At 56.4% G+C, this 10,920-nt stretch overlaps 1 protein-coding gene across 1 annotated transcript; it reads right to left on the reverse strand.

Annotated features, from left to right (window-relative positions):
* Positions 1 to 3,636: 3,636 nt before the first annotated feature.
* On the reverse strand, positions 3,637 to 5,898 carry QRFP (pyroglutamylated RFamide peptide; the record flags this gene model as incomplete). The annotated part of the gene is made up of 2 exons (XM_081103969.1): positions 5,872 to 5,898; positions 3,637 to 4,047 (listed from the first exon to the last, which is right to left on the reverse strand). The coding sequence occupies exon 2, from the start codon at positions 4,045 to 4,047 to the stop codon at positions 3,637 to 3,639; it is 411 nt and encodes a 136-aa protein (XP_080960095.1). The 5' UTR covers positions 5,872 to 5,898.
* Between the last annotated feature and the right edge of the window lie 5,022 nt (positions 5,899 to 10,920).

Below are 10,920 nucleotides of genomic sequence, written 5' to 3' on the forward strand. Positions count from 1 at the left end.
CAAGGGCCAACCCTGCCCGTAGGGCCAACGCTGTTGCCATTGTTACCACGAAAAAGCCTACAGCGTCAATTAGGATAGGCACATGGTGTTCATGTAGTGGAATGTTCTGGAACAATGAGACTGAACTCGGCACTGCCACACCACAAACGTAATGCTGAGCAGGGGTAGCCACGCGCACTGGTGATGCCGGAGCTTTCGTCGCTTCGGTGGGCGCGGCTCATCTGCGGGTGGGGTGTGGTGTCAGGGTGGAGGGTAACCTGAGGGGAGGGTCATGCCAGGCTCGAGCACAGGCAGCTCTGGGAGCAGACGGTGCTCTGCTTGGAGTGGTGCTGGCCGCCGGGGTGTCCCCTGGTGAAAGTCCCTCAGGCTGGACACTGCCAGTTGGAGCCCATTCTCCAGGTGCTATGTTTCAGTGGGAGCTTTCTCAACATCCCCGCTCACGTGAGCACCCCAGCAGCTTACAGATGTGCCCTCCGTTCCCACGTGCAGCCCTCACGCCCGTGTCTGGTGAGGGAGGCTCTGTGGCCGGGCTCCTCTGATGGGTGAGGAAGCTGCGGCTCAGGGATGCGAGGAGCTCACCCGGGGTCACCCAGCACGTGCGGCCTAGCCGGCCTAGCGCTGCTGTGCGGGACTGACGTTCTGGCGGGGCAGGTGGCCACTGCACGACTGGCAGAGACCTGTGCTCCGGGGCCAGCTCCTCCCTCCCTCCCTCCCTCCCTCCCTCCCGCGTGGCAGAGAAGCGTTACGAATTAGCTCCCTCGAGTTCTTGGGTGTCAAGGTGTTTTATAGGAGCCGTTCCCAAATCGGGTGCTCTGGGAGATCAGTTTCCAGGTGTCTTGGCCCAGAAGACACTCAGTGGGACAAGCCTGACCGACCACTGTCCCTGTCCGAGCCGGCCCTCATCCCTGGTGCTCACCCAGCCTCGAGGGTGGGGCTCCAGCTCCCCGCTCGGAGGGTCACAGCGCCCCATCTGGGTGGAACGTGTCAGGCAGCGTCTTGGGCACTGGGGCCAGTTGGGACGCAGCGGCCCCTTGTCCACTGCAGCAGCTGCCTGATGGCTTCCTGCCCCCAGGAGCCTCTTCTCTTAAGCAGTTTAATTAATATTTCAAACACATGGGAAAACATAGACGGAAATATTCCCCATGCAGGTTTGTAGCTAAATAAAGACCTTTAGACCTACACCCAAGATGAAGACTTTTTTGTGTTTTAAGTAAACTTGGTGAGCGATGCCAACTGCTCGGGGAGCCTGCGCTGGAGGGGAGCCACTCTGCTTCCAGAGCTGTTGGCCAGGAGCCTGTCCGTCTGGAGAGGAACCTTCCCCACCAAGGAGAGAGTGGCGGGCGCGGGAGTAGCGTGGGAGGCCCCAAACCTCCACAGAGCCCGTGGGGTCGAGTGGGCTGGGTGAGAGAGGAGATTTAGCCACACAGATCGGGAGTGGATTTGACGGGCGAGTGCCTTTAGCAGCTGGGTTGTGCTGATTTTCAGGGTTATTGGGCGCGGATGTCCTGGCACCTGGGAAGGGTAGCCCTGTTGTTGATTCCTGTTTAAGGGTGGGAGCCTAGTGACAGGACACCCATAGCCTTGAAGGCCGCCTCTCCCTTCACCTCTGCTCTCCTCGTGGAGGTTCCTCTGATCCCACAGGAGCGTCGCAGCCTTGGTGACTCCACGGCTAATAATGCCTCTTCTTTTAAGGTGCGCGTTTCCAGGTTCTCGGGTGGGAATCGGCAAGTGAGGGCCGGCCAGGGGCCCCTGCCGCCGTTGGCCCTTGGTCTGTCTGACCTGGTCTCGGGAGCACGCTCCCTGGGTCCCGTGTGGGTGTGTGCATGAGCTAATGGTGATCCAGGTTGCCGTCTCCCACCCCCGCTTTGGCCAGGTGGGAACGCGCACCCACGGTGAGACGGCTGGGCTGCCATGGTGCTTGTCCCAGCTGCCACCCTAGGACAGGATCTGAGCGCGAAGCTGTCCTTTATGGACACGCGGCTTGTTTTGAGGTTTGTCCTCTGTGGGTGAGGCCTGAGTGTCTGCCTCTGTTACCAGCAGACAGAGGCCCGGGCGGCGAAGGTGGGGGGTGTGTGTTCCATCCCCATCGGACCATTACGTTAGCAGCAGGAGCCCTGGATCGCCCCCTCCGTGGACGTGGTGGAGGTGAGAGGACCATGTGCCTCCCACGCTCGGTCTGGTCCCTCAGCCGCCCGGAGCCCCAGGGCACCTGGAGGAGCATGCGCGCCAGGGGGAGGCCGCTGGCCGCAGCCTAGCCCATCCCATTGTACCACCCAGTTTGCCCCACTCGGCGAACTCAGTGAAGTCGCTCTCTAGCTGCCAAGGACGGAGCGCGGCTGCTGGGGAATGTAAGTCGCTAATAGGCTGGAAAACACGGCGAAATGCGCCACGGTGCCAAGCTGGGTCCAGCCCAGCGTGGTCCTAAAAGGCCAATAAAAATCCACCAATTAATTGTGACAGCTCAATGGAAAATTATTCAGTTGCGAACAGGGGCAAGCAGCAGCTCCCAAAGAGGAAGGGAGATGTTGTCATGGTAACATCAATACAGGTCTTCTCAGCGGTTGAAGCAGCCAGGGAGTGAGAAGCGTCAGACTGCGGAGTCTGACAAGACAGGTGTGTGTGTGTGGGGGGGGGGGTGGCGGGGGGGGGAGAAACACCAGAGCTGCGTTAGTAGCGATGCCCCACCTCGCCCCAAGCTGCAGCCCCTCCAGCGGAGCAGGCTTCCCGGGCAGAGAGCTGGCTTTCAGAGTGCTCCCCGCTTGGAGGAGGCCAGGGAGGGGCAGCCGAGTGCAGGAGGAAGTGCACCGCGTGTGTTCCCCTCTCCCTCTGACCACAGGCATTTACCAGCAGCCAATTAGGGGGTGCTGGAGGTGTGCAGCTGCCATCTCCCCAAAGTGCAGGCACTGGCAGCCCAGGAAGGCCAAGTGCCCAGGGCACAGAGGACCTCGAGGCGAGAGGCAGGCAAGCTTTCCCTTAGCGTTTGCAGTTGTTACAGCTTTTATTTCAAAAGGTGCACACGCCACATTTCATATTCGGAGCCTTTGCAATGCAGCCTTGCTGCAGCAGAAACGTATTTCTTGTCCGTCTCCCACGAGAGACTGGACAAAGGCGGTGCCACCGAGCAGGGCGGTCATCAGGAGGGAGGGGGCAGCTGGTCCGGAAGGGCGTCGCGGCACCGCAGCAGGATTCTTGCCGGAGGGAACGTGTGTTAATGGGGTGAAGAACAAGATTCTCATTTCTAACTTTCAGAGCCATACTCGGCCCAGTGGAATGCACTCATCCGCCATTGCACTTGGATGTCCGCTCCAGACATCACCATGGAGACTGTTAAAGCTTTGATTGCCCCACTGATCAGCCTTCCTACCTGCAGCTCGCAGCCCGCGCAGCCAGCTGCCTGTGCAAGTTCACGACCAGCAGGGCCCGAGGGCCCTGAGAACCGCCGCAGGGGGCAGCTTGCTTTTGGTCACCTCCTTTTGGACACGACGCGGGTTTTTGCTTCAGCAAAGTTGGAAATCAAAAGCACCACCTAACCAGGCCTCCAGCTAATCATTTATTACAGTGACACCACCCCTTTGCAGGCTCTTTGAGGCGGGGAGGGGGCCGAGGGGAAACCCTGGGCAGGCTGCCCCGGGCCCTTCACCGCCGGCCGAAGCGGAAGCTGAAGCCGCCTTTCTTCTTGCCGTAGCCGCTGAACTCGTCGGCCAGCGTCCCTAACGGGCTATTAGCCTTCTCGCCATCAGCCTGGAGGAAGCCGGCGACCCCACGGCCGTCATCCTGCCTCCTGAACCGGAGCCTGAAGTCGGCACGCGCTCGGCCCGACATCTGCAGCTCCTTGGCCACGACGAGCCGGGCTTGTGGGTGTGGAGCTCTCGGCCACTGCGAGGACCCCCACGGGAAGGGGGCTGCGTGTCCCCCCGCCAGGTCGGCCCAGCTCATTCCGCCTCCAGTGCCCCCCGTGGTGTCCATGGGCGCTTCTCTGTCCAGGAGAGGAAAGCAGGCGGCCAGCGGCAGGAGGAGGAGGCAGGACAGCAAGTGAAGGCGCACCATCTGGCCCAGAGGAAAGAGGGAAAAGTTACAGGCTGCTCCCGTGGACCCCGCACAGCACTGGTCAGCTACTTCCCAGGGCCCGGGCAGCCATCAGAGGCGTAAGCTGGGGGCTCAGCGGGGCCCAGCTTGCACGCAGCGGGAAGAAGTGTCACTGCGCCGGGGGACCGGGCTTGTATTCCATAGCAGGTGTAGGCGCTGGTTGCCCCAGCTAGCTGGTCTCCCTCTCCTGCCATCTCTGGGTTTGGCGGCAGTAACCGTGGAGGTCTAATCCCACCGCGCGGAGTGGCTCCCAGCAGCACACAGGCAGCCCGGGAGAGCTGTGCGAATTTGGGTTCGTTCTTCTCTCATTGTAAGTATTGACTCTTGAGCCATATCCTCTCAGCCTCGGAGCAGCAAGTTTATAGCACAACCTCTCGGTTCCAACTTGGAAATAAATGGGTCCCGTGAAACTGTTCAGCTGGGACGCTGCTAATGTCTCTCCCTTGGAAACCAGTTGCTCCCAAAAGCAGGAAGCGGATTTGATGAACCTGGTCTAACTCAGACACCCACCCGGAGAGGAGCGTCTAACTCAGACACCCGCCCGGAGAGGAGCGTGGCTGGGGCACCGGCGGTCCCCACTTCATCTTCACAATAAACCTCACTTTTAGGCACTGTTATTTCCATTTTCCCACCAAGAAAACAGTCAGAAAGGCTAGGCCAGTGGTCGGCAAACCACGGCTCGCGAGCCACATGTAGCTCTTTGGCCCCTTGAGTGTGGCTCTTCCACAAAATACCGACTTCTGAGCATGGGCCACGAAGTTTCAATCGCACTGTACGTGCGCACCCACACGTGGTATTTTGTGGAAGAGCCACACTCAAGGGGCCAAAGAGCTGCATGTGGCTCGCGAGCTGAGATTGCCGACCACGGGGCTAGGAGATTGTGCCAGGTCACACAGAAAGTGAAAGGCTCCTGACTCGTGGCCTGTGGGCATTGCTTTCTGTCCACGGCTCAGTCTGCCCTTGCCACCTCCCTCATGGTTTTCCTTATCCCTTTTCAGGGAGGCAGCAGGCCCACACCAGTGACTGGCCCCAATCTCACAGCTTTACTGTGACAGCGGGGGTGGGGGTGGGGGCAAGCCCATGCCTAACTGGGCTTGGCTCAGGAATTGCTACATGGGTGGTGATACGAGGGGGGTTTGAACCCGGATTAGAACTTCCAGACATGCTCCTGCCTCAGCCGTGATTGCTGGGTCCCTCGCAAAGGAAGCCTTTTCGGTAATGACCGTGGGAGTCAGGTTGGCTGGCCCTCTGAGAACCGAGGCTGGAATAAAGAGCTGGATGGGAGAGGACACCCGGCTTCCAGGGCTCTCTCCAGGCGGTTCCCTCCAAGACATCCCGAGTGAACTGTGTGAGCAAGCCTTACAGAAGTCCCAAAGCAGCCTGGGGCTGGAGCCGCCTCAGGCCAGCTTCAGGGAGCCCCTCCCCTGGGCCTGGGTGACCCTGCTTCCCACAGGTGCCCCTCCTACAGGAAGCACTGCTGCAGCTGCTTGAACTGGAGGCGCCCTGAATGGTGGATGGATCCGCTGGGGGATGGCCTGGGCCGCCGGAAGGGGGACCCCTCAATGCACAGAAGGAAGTGGCCCTTCTCAGCTTTTGGGGTCATGGACCCTTTTAAGAACCTGATGGAAGGTTGGGACGCTCGAAATTGGGTCCCAACTTCCAGGGTGTGGCTGGAGGGGCCTGGGGTGGGAGCCCGGGCGGGCGAGTGTGAGCTCTGGCTGCAGGGTGAGGGCTGTCCCCCTGCCTGGCCCAAGGGGCTCCTGTGGGAGCAGAGGCTGTACTCACCGCTGCGGGCTGCTCCCTGGAGGCTGCGGGCTCTGGTGCAGGTGTGCCTGGGCCTCCCTGCTTTATGTAGCTCTGCGGGACTTCCGCCTGCGCTCGTGACGGCCGCCCGCGCCCTGATTGCCGCACATTCCTGGCCCTGGGATTCCATTGGGATCGCTGATGGCGGGGAGAGGCGGGCAGTGTCCGCTGCATTGACGAAAGACTGACACAGATGTGGTGAAGAGCCTCCTCGTTGGCGTGTAATAAACGCCCCAGGGCTTAGGAACAATAGAAGGTTACAGTTAAATTAGGTCATCGCCGTCTCTGGCTCTGTGGCAAAGACCACAGCTCCCTCTTAACATTTTTTACAAGCAGGTCATGGCTTAGCCAGGGGTGAGGAGCCTAACCTTTCTAAGGTATGAGCCTGTGACCTTTCAAAGGTATGAGTCTGTAACCTGTGACCTTTCAAAGGTATGAGTCTGTGACCTTTCAAAGGTATGAGCCTGTGACCTGTGTTGAGAAATGGAGCGACGAACTTTGTGTGTGTTTAGCCAACCGTTTTTGTGGTTTTTGTGAATAAAAGCTCACTTCTACATCTGGTCGGGGCTGCAGTTCAGTCCTTGCTCCGGCGGGGAGCTGTAACTGCAGTCGCTGGCCAGTTAATCAAAGCTCCTAAATTCTACCCTTTGGCTCTGGTGGTCGTCTCTTACGGGTTGCCCAATAACATTTGGAGGCCCCAGCGAGTTAAAAATCCAGCCTTGTTGCCAGTGGCTGCCCCAGTAAAGGAACCTCCGGTCTCTGGCCCAGGTTCCAGGGAAAAAGAGTGTTTTCCTCTAAATTGTGATCCGAAAGAGCGAGCCACCTGGACCTCCAGTGGGGAGGTGAGAATCTGGTTTCTGGTTTCTGGTTGTGGAACGTTCCCTTTAGTACTCAAAAGAGGGCTGGACGCAGCAGAACCTCGGAGTCCGACTGCCCGGACGCAACGGCGTCTGGGGGTCCTGGTCTGGGCAACCTTTGGTTGCATTTGTCTGGTTTGTTTTGTCTTTGTTCTTTGTTGTCTTTGTCAAAATGGGTCAGGGATTGTGTGAATGGATTACTGATCTTGGTTATCAAGGATCTCTAAGGGACTTGTCCTGTATCTGGAGGAATGGCTTCTAGATGTTATTCACCGTCTCTGGGACTTCCAGGAGGGAAGTCAAAACTCAGACCGGCTAAGGGTTCGAGTCTGACCTGTCTTTTAAAAAAGGTAAAAGAGAAGCGTTCCTAGGGGGTTTTCTACTGCCTCTGTTCAGGGACTTGTTCTGTATCTCTGCACAACTGAAACTGATTTGTTGGTATTTTGTGGTGTAAATGTGGCATGCGCCGATGTAAAATTGTTTTTATGTTTGTTTCTGTTTTGTTTTATTTTCTTTTTTTTAAAAAAAACCCTTCTAAACATCTCCTGAGTTTCCGTGGTGATTCAAAGTTGTTAATGGGGGATGTATCTAGTTGTCGTGTCTATTTAGTCTTGTTTTCTTTGTTCAGTATGAGGACCGTTTCTCTCTGGACGAGACATGGGTCAAGAATCCTGTCCTGGGATGTGGGAAAGGGAGGCCCCACATCTGTTCTTGTCAGGCCCCCATCAGGGGACTTGGGCAGTGTTCCTGTTATCTGCTCAAGATCCCAAGGCTGTAAGAGTACTTGTTCACTGAAAGGGTGTAAGTGCAGATGTTTATTTGATGTTTGTATGTCTACCTGGGTATAATGATTTGTTCATGTAAGTATGGAAGTCTGCGAGAGAGAAAACACACAACAACACACATGTAATTTAGGGCGGAGTGCTCTGACTGGTAGCAAAACGCCCCGAGCGGCCTCTGGGTTCTTTTCCCAAGGGTGCTTGCTCTCTGTCAGAGGTGGAGTGGGCCCGCCTAACTCGTAAGAATTTCTGTCTATGTTTGTTTACTAGGGACTTGGATTTGCTCTGTGATTTTGCTGTGTTGGGTTGAGAATTTGGGATTCTGGGGTAGATTTAAAGGTATTTGTGGCTTTTCTAGTCTGATTGGGACATTCAGGGGTGGGCTCACAGCTCCTCAGGGCAGAGAGATTTTTATGGGCCCCGCCCCCTGCCTGTGCTGAATTAAGGATCTTTTCTTTCAGGAGACCCTCCAGGCTTTTAGTAAAATTCCCCTGCACCCTTGTCATCCTCTGCCTTCTTTTCCAGGTCGACTAAGAGTCATTTACCTCCACAGGGATTGTCTTCCTCTAACTCACAATAGGAAATAATACAGGCCAGTGTCATTTGGCTTGCTGGTTAAAGGAAGACAATGGGCCCTGGAATCTGTAAGGGTGGGCGGGAATAAAGCTGGTCAAATGTACTGAAAGGGTTCGGTACCTGTTGTTGCTAGCAGAGGAGGGGCTGATATCCCCTTCCAGTGCACTCCTTGGGAGAGGTCTGATCGCTGCTCTGCCACAGGGGACTGGTACGATGGCAGGGGCCTGGTACCCAACCCACTGCCACAGGAGCGCTTCGTAATATGCAGGGCATGTTTTCCCTGGCCAGCATAAGGGCCGCTGGCCCCCACCATGCCACCGTCGCTGGCTGGAGGCAAGCGCTTTTTCCAGGGGGAGCAGAGAGAAAAGGACTGCCAGATGACAATGCTTTCCCCCCAGGCTCCCCCCGTGGCGGGAGCACCTCCACTCATGGGAGCTGCCTCCACCTATCCAGCTCCCATCTCCCGAGCCCTCTGCTCACTGGGGTTGTAATTGCCTTTTTGATAAAGCCTTGAGCTCGGACCGACTTGCCTTTAGGCAGGAGAATCCAGAATGTACCCTACTCCAGTATGTAGGTGATCTTCTGCTGGCAGCAGATACTGAGGAAAATCGTCCACAAGCCACTGGGGCCTGTTAGGCACCTTACAAGCATTAGGCTCCCGGGGTTCAGCGAAGAGGGCACAGTTGTGCTCCTCTGATGTCACGTACCTGGGGTACAACATTAGCAAAGGCAGACGGACCCTCTCCCTCAGTCGAATAGAGGCAATCTTACGGATCCCCATGCCTACAACCAAGAAGCAGGTTCGGGAATTCTTAGGGGCAGTTGGATACTGCCACCTGTGGATACCGGGGTTCGCGGAGATTGCTAAACCTTTATACTCAAGTACTTGGGGAATGCAGCTGCTAAACTGAACCGCAGTGGAACAACGGGCTTTTGAGGAGCTAAAGAAGGCTCTCGTCTCAGCACCTGCCCTAGCCTTGCCAGACGTCAGGAAGCCCTTCCACCTCTACGTGAGTGAGGTAAGGGGCATTGCCAAAGGGGTTCTCACCCAGACTCTAGGTCCCTGGAAGAGACCTGTGGCCTATCTGTCTAAGAGACGTGCCTTCGGGCAGTGGCCACCACAGCATTGCTGGAAAAGGGGGCAGATAAGCTGATTTGGGGCTAGGAACTAGCCCTGACAACACCCCATGCTGTGGAAGCCCTTCTTCGAGATGCTCCGGAGAGATGGATTTCAAACACCAGAGTCACCCAGTACCAAGCTCTTCTCCTGGACCAGCCCTGCATCCGATTCCATAAGACACTGGCCATCAACCCTGCTAGCCTGTTCCCAGATGATGATTCGGAGGAGCCCATCCATGACTGCATAGAGGTAACAGACGCAGTACAGACAGCTCGCCCAGACTTGTCAGATGTCCCGCTATTATCACCAGACAAGGTACTGTTATGTACAAGATGGGAGCAGTTATGTACAGGATGAAATCTGGTATACAGTGGGCGGTGGTAGTCACCCTAGACCACCCAAGGAAACCAGCTGCAGACCAAGCTGCCAAGGAAGCCGCCCAAAAACCAGTGGGGCCTTTACACGAGGAGGAATTGGCAGAACAGAAGCAAGCTACCAGAGGACCAAACGGGTGGTGGACTCCACCAGATGGCAGACTGCTGGTCCCAGAGGCTCTAGGTCGGACTTTAGTTGCCCAGTTACACCAGGCTACCCACCGAGGCGTCACCAAGACTTCTGAACGTCTGAGAGGCAGGTACTATATACAAAGCTTAGATAAGATAATTAAAAGCATAGTCACCAGATGTACTGTCTGTGTACAGGTAAATGCTAAGCAAGGTAGGGGGGTCCCCCTGGGAATTCGGACCCAGGAAAACTCTCCAGGAGAGCATTGGGAGGTATAAGTATGGACTCCTTCTCGGGATGGGTTGAACCCTATCCACCAGGACAGAAACTGCCTCTATAATGGCCAAGAAATTACTCCAGGAGATGTTACCTAGATTTGGGCTACCAGCAGCCATAGGATCAGATAACAGCCACTCCTTGGTAGCAAAGTATGGCTCAGGTCTTAGGCATGAATTGGAAACTCCATTGTGCATACCAGCCACAGATTCAGGGCAGGTTTGAACAGGACTCTAAAAGGACTTTATGTAAATTTATCCCAGAAACCGGTGAAAACGGGACCAACCTCCTGCCCTTTGCCCACTTACAGGCCAGGTGTACCCCCAACCGGGAGGGGTTCTCTCCTTTTGAAATCATGTTTGGTAGACCTCCCCCGATCCTGCCCAAAGTTAGGGGAGGAATTGAAAGCTAAAAGTCATAACCATTCCTTGCTCAAGTCCTTGCAGGCTCTGCAGTATACCCAGAGAGCCACCCATAAGCTTGTGTGAGACGCCCTGCCGGTGCCCACCTCGGACCCTTACATCCTTTCCAGCCTGGGGACTCGGTGTGGGCAAAGAAGTTCACTACCCAAGGACTCACCCCAACTTGGAAAGGATTATACAATGTCACCCTGTTGACGGCATCCAGACCTGGCTACACCACTCCCAGCTCCTGCACCAGGAAGCGGCCTGGATCCCGGCAGCCAGCGGCCTCACCCATGAGATCCCTAGCCTGAGCTCCACGCAGGCCAGGAGGAGGCTCGACGCCCGCAGGAGGGGAACTGGACTTCAGTGAGGACAGTACTGACGGGGACCGTGGCACTAGGGGACTTGATAAATGTAAGAACATTTTTACTAGCCAGTGAGAAAGTCCAGGGCCAAGTGGGGCTAGATGTGCTAGGGGACAGGAGAGCAGGAACAGAATAGAGAATGCCCCTAAA

The sequence above is a fragment of the Myotis nattereri genome (assembly GCF_964212035.1).
Source record: "Myotis nattereri genome assembly, chromosome: 12".
In the NCBI taxonomy this organism is placed as follows: domain Eukaryota; kingdom Metazoa; phylum Chordata; class Mammalia; order Chiroptera; family Vespertilionidae; genus Myotis; species Myotis nattereri.